This window comes from Astatotilapia calliptera, chromosome 22 (assembly GCF_964374335.1).
Source record: "Astatotilapia calliptera chromosome 22, fAstCal68.1, whole genome shotgun sequence".
Classification (NCBI taxonomy): Eukaryota; Metazoa; Chordata; class Actinopteri; order Cichliformes; family Cichlidae; genus Astatotilapia; species Astatotilapia calliptera.
In genome coordinates this window covers 8,569,822-8,581,850 of record NC_137442.1, presented here as the reverse complement: position 1 = coordinate 8,581,850, position 12,029 = coordinate 8,569,822, and the positions used below count along the sequence as shown (strand labels likewise).

At 39.9% G+C, this 12,029-nt stretch overlaps 1 protein-coding gene across 1 annotated transcript; it reads right to left on the bottom strand.

The window, feature by feature from the left end:
• Positions 1-1,305: 1,305 nt before the first annotated feature.
• eif3eb (eukaryotic translation initiation factor 3, subunit E, b) lies at positions 1,306-11,375 on the bottom strand. Its single transcript, XM_026156922.2, has 13 exons — positions 11,205-11,375; positions 10,615-10,732; positions 9,810-9,927; positions 9,620-9,662; positions 8,411-8,515; positions 8,179-8,304; positions 6,447-6,571; positions 5,998-6,124; positions 5,806-5,907; positions 3,051-3,160; positions 2,663-2,765; positions 2,351-2,485; positions 1,306-1,649 (listed from the first exon to the last, which is right to left on the bottom strand). The coding sequence occupies exons 1-13, from the start codon at positions 11,292-11,294 to the stop codon at positions 1,611-1,613; spliced, it is 1,341 nt and encodes a 446-aa protein (XP_026012707.1). The 5' UTR covers positions 11,295-11,375; the 3' UTR covers positions 1,306-1,610.
• Positions 11,376-12,029: the final 654 nt, after the last annotated feature.

The window sequence follows — 12,029 nt, the reverse complement described above, 5'->3', positions numbered from 1 at the left end:
AGTGATTTTGGTGGGAGTGTAAGTGTCACAGAAATGGCTTATGTATAAAGAAGTTTAATAGATGGTTCCAGCAGTTAAAATGTTCTTGCTTGTACATTTCTGTGGCCAATATTGTAAGGGTGTGTTTATCTTGTCAGAAAGAACAAGTTTTGTTACACCGCTATTATCGCGAGGTTTGGGCGTGATAGTATAGGCTGTGAGCCCACGTTTAATAATCACGCTAAGGAGTCCAGCGAGCTATCTGCAAAGGCCTGGTTAGTCTACCAGCGGTACAAGGTATTTGTCATTTGCCATAACTGTATTGTGATATTGTAAAAATTTGTAATGTATGGTGTTCTAATTATTTTATGTTTTAATTTAGAATGCACAAGACTGTAAAGCTATTCTTCTAGGACCTCCGAAGTGGCAGGCGGCCACGAGGTAATTTTCGTTGTTAAAGCACAAGTGTTAATTTTGATAGACTGAAGCGCTTAAAGTCTTTGTGTTTTATGTTTGTAGTTTTCACGGCGTTCAATAAATGCAGCGAAGCGCCCGTCTTGAAGAAGCCGTGCCTGTGTTGTCATTTCGGAGTTACAAGAGGGTCAACTGAGAAATGCACTCGAGGTGGTTTCACATTTTTCCTTGAATACCTGCCAGCTGAAACTTGTGTAATTACAGGGTAGAGTCACATTCTGACACTAGACTGTGTTATAAAGGTGATCTTGTGCTGCAGCCGCACTTCCATTTCTTCACACAACATCTAACCTGCACAGTAAGATCCACATTATCTCTCACCGATAGTAACAAAGCAAAAAGACACAACACACGTTAATTAAATAGAACCAGTCACCCAACCAGTTTTAAATGAACCCACGTCCTTAAATAGAAGTTTCTAAAGTAAAGTACTGAAGACTGGTTTTACAGGGCATTTACGCACCGCAAATATTTACTGAGGATGTGCTATCTTGAAGTAGTCATTACTGTGTCATTCAATCTTTAGAAAAAGGTGCGGTTCAACAATAACTGCACGAGCAGAAACAAAAACGCCGCATGTTAGGATTAATAGAAACACACGAACTAAAAATGATCCAAGGCTGCACCTGACGCTTAACCTTATGAGAGATTTTCCTCTAACAGCGAGTGTTTGCAAAAGTTACAAGTTTCATTCATTTGTCAGCAAATCATAGAAACTCAAAATTAAAGTCATTGCAGTCTTACAGATGTGCAGCTTTTGAAATGTTACCACTGTCTGCAGATCTGCAAGCATCAAACGAAAAGTAAACCAACTGTGCCATCTAGTGGCTGAAAGACGACATAGGACATCAATAAAGGGGGGCAGAAATCTTTAATGTAAACTGTCATGTAGGTTTTTAGATGATTACTTTCAGAGTGCAAGGAAATAAGCTTCATCTTAAAAAACAAATAAAAATAAATCTACTGATAGCAGATTATAAATAGGTTATCATGTAACATCTTGAGTGTCAATAAGCTGCCTCGCTTCATTGCTTTTATTGTTCAATGACAGGCAGTTAAATAAAAACGGTGGATAAACTGACAAATCTGTCAATAAAAAGCTTCAATAACATCCCGAGAGGCTTCCGAATCTTCCTGATGCTCGTTTCAGCTCATGCTCAGTAGAAGCCGGAGTCCTGAGCAGCCCAGTTCGGTGTCTGAGGAAATGACACAAAAAAAACACATCAAAAAGAGAACAAACACAAAGGTAACAAGAAATTTGTTCCAAATTAGGAACCATCATAATAAAAAATACCTGCCAGCTATTCTGTCAAACTGACTGACAGCTGGGAAAAAAGTTCACATTAAAATAATAAAATCTTACAAAAACTACTGAAGTACTGCAAAATTAAAAAAGGAAAAGAAAACCAGGAGCCATAATTATAACGAACTGAGACAAATACAATGAGATATATGCTCCTGTTTTTCCACATTTATCCACCAGAGGGCAGTAGCACGAAGGAAAAGCGTCTGACACATGATTAGGCAGGTGAGACACATTTGTATCTTTAAATACAAACACAAACGTTTGCATTTTAAATTGTGTTTTAATTCACTTGTCCCAATATGTTTTTTAAAAATGAAATCACAGACGAGTGATCATGCTTACTGTTATCCTGCACAGATAAAAATCCTGCAGTATTCACTCAGGCTTGAATAAAATACTGAATAGAAATGATGGTTTGCTGCCAGCGTTACAATCAAATGCTGTCATGATGTTTGCAAGAAAATTTAGTTTTCTTAACTTTGTTGGACCAAACAGAAATGCTTCACTGTGCTGTTCATTTTGTCTTCCAGCAACAACAAACACGACCAATGGGTGACATCTTTTAATCCCTGTGCAAAGTCCTCAGATTACCTCGTTCCTGCTGCTGTGTGCCAGCTTTTTCTCAATGTTCATCGCCAACATCTGACTGCGGAAGGACAAGCTCTTGGTCTTCTCGATCACCTGTTGGTACGGCGACACTGCGTTGTTGCCCATCACGACGTGACCCTGAGAAACATTCGCAGGAATTAATATTTCCCCCCTCAAGGACTGATTTTAAAGTACTTCAAAAATAGCGCTCTGACAAGCAAATAAATACACAGTGTTACTACTCAAATCAGCAGTCATGGCTGTTTACGCTCAGTGATTTGAAGCTCATCTGGATCAGCGAATGCAGAGCCTCACCAGTTTTGAGTCGATCTTGGCATCAAGTCTGGCGTTACGGATGAGGTTGACGATCCACCTCTCCGCCTCCTCAGGCGTCATGTTGAGTTTGTCTGCCAGCATGCTGGGAGGAGAGAGTGAAAGAGGACGAGGCGTTTCATTTCAGTAAATATCCTCTGGTTAAATCCAAAAGTCTGGTTTTGAATATACTTTAAAAAGAACAAGGACACGAGGTTAAAAAAAACAAAGTAAATAAATATGGGAGCACAGAGGTCAAACAAGTTCAGAATATGAATCAACTGGGCACAAAAAGTTTACAGATCTTGTAGGTTTAAAAAAATAAAACTTTTCCTCTAAAAGCAATTATAACTTCAGAAATAAAGACACTGCATAAAAAACCCTGACATACTTGATGCTGATGCACTGATGAATGCGGCAAAAGGTTTCAAAGATGAAGAGTCGGGCATTCTCGATGAAGTCCTCCAGACAAGCGACCAGAAAGAAGTCGTTCACAAGAACCTGACAGGGACAAAAACACCAGAGTGGTGAGCATCCATCAGGGTTTATACATACCAGGAACAAACAGAAGACCGAATGTTCTACAAATGAGCAATTTTTAGTTCCCCTCTGCCAAATACAGGGTTTGCTTTTCAGCAAGGAAATAACTACATTTCTGCCCCGAAAGATTACAACCCTCACCCTGCAGTGCTGAAAAGGTGCGTATATTCAGAGCATAATAATACCACCACATGGCAGCCACACATGATGTGCAGGCAAATATTTTCTGTGATTTAGATCTTCAGCTACTGGTTATTCAAACCTGCATATTAAAATATCTCAGTGAAAACCATCCAAGTAACGATGCAGCACACATTTCTACAGAGGCTTTTTTTGTATAATCACACAGGGCTGTCAGAACTCGCAGCTGAAGTAAGTAATGCTTTTATATTTACAGCAGACAGCAGTGGATGGCACAGCCCTTGGTTTTCCTCACGTTTGTGGGAGTGAGCCTCAAACCAAAATCAGGACCTTGCTAGTGGGCGATACCCACCATCTGTTAAAAATAAATCAAAATACTGGTGCTAGAAGAAAATACGCACCATAGAAAAAAATCCTTCCAGCAAAATGCCTTTATGAAACAGTGTCTTACATGTAGGTAAATTATGCATTAATGTGCTTAATCAGTTCGTGTGTGTGTTGCTTCTGAAGTGGGTTTTCTTACATATTATATATAAAGTGCTACAAGATGTTAATGCGTGTTTATCATCAGTACCAATAATATACTACTTTCCATGTTTTGGTAAATTTAGTTTTAAAAGGCTACTTCTAACACATCTCAGCTTCATCACTAAGCAGGTATGTGCAGGGCTGTGGTAATCTCTCTACAGTTAAAAACATCCATGCTTTTTAAAGCCCACAGTGTTTTGACAGATCAGTGGAAAACAGCTTTTTTTTAAATGACCCCACACACACACCTTTGACATCAAATATTTTGCCAAAGGACAAAAAAGACAATGAGAGGCATCACACCGGTGTTTGTTGTTGAGACTATTTTTATATTGTATATGTTATTATATTAGGTGCATTTGTCACATGTTGAGTTTGAATAGTTTTAGTTGTAAAAGAGATCTTTCTATTAAAAACGAAATAAAAGGGAAATAAAAACACAAAAGGAGCATTACAAAAGTAATTAGCTCAGGTTGTACGTAGCGCACTGAATCAACTCCACACTTTCACAGTAAACTCTGCAGACGCCACATTTACACATTTAAGTCCTGCTTTCTTTCATTTAGTGCCTCAGAGCTGTTTGATCTGCTGGTCTGTCTGCTATCGACTGACGAAGCTGTGGATGGTGCTTGTCCAAGCAATATTTAAGACCGTTTAAAGAACCGCTTAATACAGAAGTTGTGTCCTGTGTTGATCACTACAGACTTATTTGGGAAATTCTGTCAAGCATTTCTTTGACTTGAGGTTATGACAGCAATGCATCAGAGCTGGTAAAGCAGAGTCTTTACTAAAAACTAACCACTCACAACAACACTGGTTAAGATTTATAGAATCTCATTCTTGCAGCTACGTACGGTACACAGTATTTAACTCCATCGTCATGACTAAATTTAACCCACATGGACATTCGGCCCTTTTAACCATCACTGGAGAGCACAAAACAGTTTTTTAAAACCTACCAACATCATTCAAATCCCTAATGATTAGAAATCTGTCACTAAACAGAGTACTACTAGGCTGCGACTGCATTTCTACAAAAATAAAAGCGGCAGCGCAGAGGAAGGATGTTTGAGCGATCTCAAACTTCCAAGAGTTTAGATTTATGAACACACCGATGACAGACAGATGATATTGTGGTTTCATTTCGCAAACAGCTGTTGTGTAATAAATTAAGTCACTCACCACTTCAGCCACACTGAAGCAGCTTGCTAGCTCACTGATTGTTTTCATATTTCATAGAGGACACGAAGCAGGCCCGTGCAGACATCAACTACTTCCTGTCAATCAAGTTCTCAACAAGACTTTAATCCTCAAACTGCACACCGCAAAACAAAAGCAATCATGTTTATACAGTAATTAAGACAAGTTTTTGATCTCCAGAGAAAGAAAAATTAAAAATGTAAATTTATATCCTCTTGAGTGTTACAAACCAACAGAATCCATGACAACAGACTTTCTTAATGAACTATCTTCATTCTTCCATCATTGCGCTCACTCTGCGTATCTGACAGGATAGTTGAAGGCTTTGCCAGCGCTGCATAATTTATACAAGAGGGGTTAAAAGCGAATTGATGAGAGTGCTTCGAGAATGTGCAAAGTGGTCCCCGAGCACAACTGCAAAATAGAAGTCAAGGGTTTTTAAAGAGAAGGCAACCGAGTCCGAAATCTGACAGCTGTTCCGCTTTGAAAATCAAACTGAATAAAAGTAAGAGCCAGCAAATCAGGCCAGACATGGATTTGCTTGGGTTGAATAGCTGCAAAGTTAAATGCCTGGGACTCAGGAGATCACAGCACCAAGGCTGAGGGGGGCTTCATATCACCCCTCAGTCCCAGCTGACAGCCAACTTTTGTGGGGCGATTTAGGCCTGTGCACGATGACAAAAGCACACCGTCAAAGACGAAAAACTGAACGAGGACGCTCAGGATGCTTTTCTTACCGACTCGCACTCCCTCAGCTTCTTCTGTGCGCTGTCGAAGTCAAAGTTCACGTAGAGACACTCCACAAACTCCGTGATTGGGTCCTTGTATGTGTAGGACTCCTTCAGGCGTGAGAGAGAAGCCATCATGTTGATTAAGTCCTCAAGGCACATTTGAAATAATTACTATAATCAACAGTTTCTCGGTCTTACCTGTTGAATGACTTTCACCAAGTCCTTGAGAACTTGCCTGCGCTTTCGTACATCTTTGTTGGTGATGACTGCGGTTGTGAGATATCGCAGGATATGCGGGCACATTGTCTGGATGGCATTCAGGTATCTGAAAAGCACAAAGGCAGCACGGAGCCAGACAAAAGTTATTCTTCACAATGAAATTGGTAGTATCAGCAGTCATTATATTTCAAAAAAGAACCAAGAAAATGCATTCACATAAAGAGAAACTGATAATACAAAAGTAAGGTGGCAGTCAAACTAGTAATATCTTCAATAATGTTCAAAGGTTTAAAAAATGATGTCCAAATGTCCTTGAGGATGGAACATCCAACATAAGCAGATGACCGCATCAGTGGCCTGAGCACAAGCCTGGCATTATATTAGAAAGATGACTGTTCTGTGATATAACTGATTATACAGTGACTCACTGAGGCTGGTAGAGGAAGAGCTCGATTATGTTGTCCCTGCCTTTGGGATGGTTGAAGAACACAAAGAGGGACCAGTGAATGAGCCAGGTCCTCTGCTGGAGTGACTGGAGTGGAGAGCTCACAGACTGAAAGGAAACACAACAAAAAACATGAGAAAATGTGACATCAGGCCGGGGTTTCCCGCAGCATACGGCAAACACAACCACACGCCAGGCATCAGCACAGCTTGGTCTGTATACCAGGGATTATTTTTGCCACTATAAACCTAAAACCAACAACTACACAGGAGTTTAAAAAGAAGAACATGAAAGAACATCCTAGAAGATGCACATATGGTATACATGTGAAAATCCCTGGGGACTTCCTTCTGGAGTTATCACTTTCACAAGATTTTCAGAAAGGTTGACCTTCGACCCCAAACTTGAGATCGGGTCACTGAAATTCGACTCTTCCAAGATTAGTAGATGCACCTACGGTATCAATTTTAAAATCCCACACGGCCTTATTGTCAAGTTATTGCATTCACAAACTTCTCCCATCTGCGTTTTACGGCTGAGAGAGAAAAAGCTGAAAACAGGCAAATGCTCTGACTTCACACGGTTTTATCTGTCCGCCAATACCCATCAAGTAGTGTGCGCTAATGAATGTGGGGAAAAAGCATTCATTGCTGCCTGCAAGCAGCATTAAATGTGACTCAGTAAGTTAGTTTCTATTCATGATGAAAGTGAGAAATCAGGTGTACCGTCCTCCCTTCTAAAGCTGGGCTACAGTAGCTGAAGGCCTGGATTTTACTCTGTTGTGGACACGAAAAGCTGGAGACCTGACGTCTGAGTAGTCATTCCTCTTATACTTCTTTAAAGTTTACTGTCTGTTCCCATGCATGGTTGGTGTACTGTAATATGAACAAGTCACAAAAAACAGGCAGACACGCAGACGTCTGTGTGGACCCTCACGCTCACTGTCAGATGCTGAAATTTATGTCACAGGGACCCAAGCAAACCCAAGGGTAAAACACACTTTAATCATGCTTAACCAGGATTTGGTGCTTTCTTATTTTATATTCACATAAACGTGGAAAACAAACCACCAGGAAACTCTTTCTATGGCCTCTCATGAACAGCATGGTTGGCCAGAGCTTTTAAGCTTTGCTGCCAGTGTGACTCAAGATTCACAAAACTGAGGCCTCGGTCACACTACAGCCCCTTTTCCATTAGTACCTACTTGGATCGACGTTTTCAGGGTTTTAGGTCACAGTACCTGCTACCAAAACCTGCTCAGCTGGGGCTCCAAGTGATCCGAGCAGATACTAAAAATGTAACATTGATGTGCCACTGATTGGCTGGTCAGTTAGTCAATGAATCGTGGGAGCATTGCATTCACAAAAATCGAAACCGCCATTTTTGAAACCCAGCAACGAGTGAAATGCTACAAAAAACAATGGCGTGGTCCCAAGTCTTACGAAAAGCCACAGACCGAGCAGCAGGTATATCGTCGCCTTGACATCCACCTTTGTTGTAGCGTTTTCTATATCGACCACAGGTTGGCAACCTGTCTGTGTGACTGGGGGCTTTAATTCATCACCAGCGTTTGACACAAATGTTTGCCGATCAGAAAAGCATCTTAATGCACTTTAAAAAACAAAACCAAAAAACAAACAAAGTTATGCAACTTTTTTGAGCACACCAGAGAAGTGGATGTGCACCTCAAACAATCTCTTTAATTATTTTCTTACATTGTTGTCGATAGTTTCCCTTAGACGAGTGAGATCCTCCATGGCTGCTTCCCAGTTCTGCATCAGGATCTCAGAAGCCAATTTTCCCCACAGGGAGCTCAGTGCGTTCCTGTCTGTTGAGGGGACCTGAGCAGATAGCAACAAGTTATCAAACCACACCAAGTGCTGTTTAAGAAAAATTAAAGGCATCCAACTTCATATTTACTACACAGTGTATAAGTTCACATCTTACCAAGACGCGGAAGAAGTAGAGGTATTCTGCAGCCCCAGAGTAGTTACCGCATTCATACTGGAACTTGGCGTACTTGTAAAGAGTATCCAGATATTCTTGACGAAACTAGGAAGTAAAATATAGGCGATTAAAATGGAAGCTACATTTCACTGAGTTCTTCCATCAGTACCTGTACGATAATAAAACTGTCTTGAAGCATAATCAGTGAACTTGGTAATAAAATCCCCCAAAGTTGATTCTGTTAACCTGCGTTTTCACTCAATTCAAACTAACGTCTTCAGTCTCAGATGATTTCCCACAGCCTTATAAACAATGCTGCTGAATAACGACAGAAACCAGCACCACTGCTCGTTAGCTGAGACCAAAGAAGCCTCTTGGATGAGCGATGAAATCTAAATGAACAAAATCAACTTTTGGGATAAAACTGTCATTTTTAAAAAGGTATAACATCAAGTGAGGATGTGTGTAAGTAGTCAATTAAATGCTTAAATGCTGAGTAATGGTTGAAATTGCCTTTACATACAGGCACAATATTCATAATGTTTAACATTGTCTCATTTATTCTGTTTTCAGACTACTAGAGTTATCATCTGATCTTGTTTTTCTCCTGTTTAACTAGTCGATTATACATCCTCTTGATTCAGGCTAAAATGAAAATTATATTAAGTCTACAGCTGTGCAGTACAGTGAAATCAATGCTGCATGTTTAAAAAAGTGCTACCATCAATTTCCTCTCTAAGAAATCTGACAGGGAGAGGCTGGAAAGCTGACAGCAAGTGGCTGATTAGTGAACGTGGCAGCATCTTTCATTTTTTTTAGTAATACAAAGCCCTCCCCTCCCTGACAACAAGCCCCCTTTTCTAATGCACACGATGTGGACAATGCTGGCATGCACTGACTAGTCGGTAATAAGAACTGTAATTTATCTGTACATTAGATTAAAAGACTAAAATTAAGGAAAGAAATTAATTAGAAATCAACAAGTATTTACTCTGATTTTTGAATTAGTAATGAGCACACTGGTGCATCATGTTTGATGTTTAAGGATTCACAGATTTGGATAACAGTCCTGCTGGCTCACCGTGACAGCTGGTTGTTATGGAAACTAAAGCACACATCTAGCTCCCAACTTCCAAGATTAAAATGCAGTGCACCTTTTACCAAATATGAAACACATTGTGCATACACAGCTAACATTTAAATACTCACATTGTGCTTTTCTGACAGATAGTCAAACAGCATCCTCCCATCCCTGGTGAAGATTAAAACAAACAGATGAGATGATGTCAAACAGCTAGACGACTTTCACAGATCACATAAATAAAAATCACAAGAGTAATCTGATCAGAGCTGCAGTGAAGAATGAACAAGGCTTCTGAGAGAGATGAATTTTTCTGACCTCGTGGACTGCATCTGTCGAGTGGTCTCCGGGTCTTCAAACATCTTGACGATTGGCTCCGTCTCTGACTGGAGCTGCTTCAGCTGGGCCACTACAGTACTTCTCTTCTCCCTTAAAGCTGAAGCAGAACAATAAAACACATCAAAAACAAATCAGCAGCAGGTAGACAGATTTACTTTGGCTGAAAACAAATAAATGAATGCAGGACACTACAAAACCAAAGCAAAACGTTCCCTTTAAATGTAACTTAAAAATAACTTTAACCACCTAAGTTCATATTATGTTACTAATATTTCATGATCTCTTAACTCTAAACTGTCCAAGTGTGATTCATCAGTAGTTGGACAGTAATTAAAGTTACACTACAAAGGTCTGGCTTCTATGCTAAACTTTGCTTAAACTTAAAGATTAAGGAAACAATACATAAGATAAGATGGTTTTCTCCTAGATCAAAAGGGGCCTTTGGGGTTGACCAAACACATAACATAACACATAACAAACTCTTTACTTTAGTTAAAGTAAAGAGTTTGTGTTACCATAAAGCACATTACTGTAACCCATTTAAATAACTAAAATGCATTTAAGCTTTACTAAATTAAACCTGAATCAGTTATTTAAGTGGAAAATCAAGATCGCTTTGTTTTATTCACAAGAAAACTCTGTATAACTACGGAAAAACCATTGCTAGCTTAAAGAGTCTGTAACCCATCTGTGGTGAGAGGCATTGTGAACAAATCAAATGCGTCTGTGGTACAACATTTCTTACTGTGTTGTAACAAAGCAAAGTGTTGAGTTGTTTTCTTACAGTGTGGGATTTCCTTGTCCGGATACAGATTTTTGTACACATCCATGGCGAAATCCACCATGTTTGTGTCGCTGAGTAGGTCCAGCTTTCCCTGGAGGAGTTCCTTCTCATTGTAGATCTGTTACAACAACACACATATTCACAGGATTGGTTCCCTTTGAAACGCGAATTCAAATAATGAAAGACCGGCATAAACGCTCTTTAATAGCGCCAGGATTATCACAGCAGACACGTGAATGGGGTTCCTCCCATTCAATCAGCTGTTATGCTATGTCGCTAAGCTATAAGCTAACACGCGGGGTAACAATCATAAGCCAGTTACCTACTGCATGCCTGTTTTATACATTTTCTAACCACTTATGGTGTCGCCAACTAGCATTAAAACAATAATCTGGTTATAAAGGACTAAAATGTATACCCAGTTGCAAACTAGCTGTTAGCTGCTAGATGACCGGCTATCTAACGTGACTGTTAGCCAGTTAGCTCGCTAGGTCGCATCGCTGCCGGCCACAATCATATTTCACCCTATAAACCCCGCCAATAAACAACTGCATTTTACTTTTACACATATCACGCAGAAACCTCCATACCTCTTTCACAGACAAGAACTCCAGCAAAGGGAAAACCAAATGCCGGTCCAGAAAATGTGCAATCTTGGTGGTGAGATCGTACTCTGCCATCTTGACTGGCTTCAAAAGCAAACTTTATTAACAAAAGAGCGACAACAAGGCTCTGCTAGAGAAACTCAGAGCCCCGCCCCGACCTTGAGACCGCTAAAGCGACGTCATCACATTTCCGGTGAGCGCTTCATTCATTTTGGCTCCTTAGTCCAGCTATCTATCTATTCATCTATCCTTGCCTGTCTTCATTTGGTTAACCATTAATTAAATAGCCATTAATTAAATTATATAAAAATAATTTAATGTTGACTTTTAAGCCCGCTCTGTGCTCGCAACAAAATATAGTTGAGATTTTCTGCCACTGTGCGCCCCCGGTTGTGACCTGAGGTCCTCGACCAAGGCTCTGGTGGCCATCCCACAGTCTGGGCTGAGAACCAAGCAGGCTTTTCCTGTCAGGACACCCACTCTCTGCAACAACATCCCTGAGGAGATCAACAAGCTCACTATCAACTTTTAAATCCATCTTAAAGACATATTTTTATAACCAGACTTACTATTCTGCTAGTGAGTTTTTAAAATGTCTTAATTTTTATTTGTTTTAAATTTTTATCTTTGATTTCCACTTTTCTTTCCCTCTGTTTCAGCATTCCCAGCCCTAATGTTGTTTCACTTTTATCTCTTCTTAAATATTTTATGTGTTGTTTGTTGAAGCACTTTGTAACTTTGTTTAGATATTTTTATTTTAATTGGTAAGAAAAAGTCATTAGCAAAGTTGTAAGTGCACATACTGTAAAA

What these genes read in the sequence shown, in the direction of transcription:
- eif3eb (XM_026156922.2), bottom strand. Translation starts at nt 11,294, where the DNA reads ATGGCAGAGTACGATCTCACCACCAAGATTGCACATTTTCTGGACCGG. An exon ending in CTCTTCCTCTACCAGCCTCA is followed by an intron (nt 6,125 to 6,446) that starts GTGAGTCACTGT and finishes TGTGCTTTTCAG; the next exon opens with ATACCTGAATGCCATCCAGA. An exon ending in TGGTGAAAGTCATTCAACAG is followed by an intron (nt 5,908 to 5,997) that starts GTAAGACCGAGA and finishes TCACGCCTGAAG; the next exon opens with GAGTCCTACACATACAAGGA.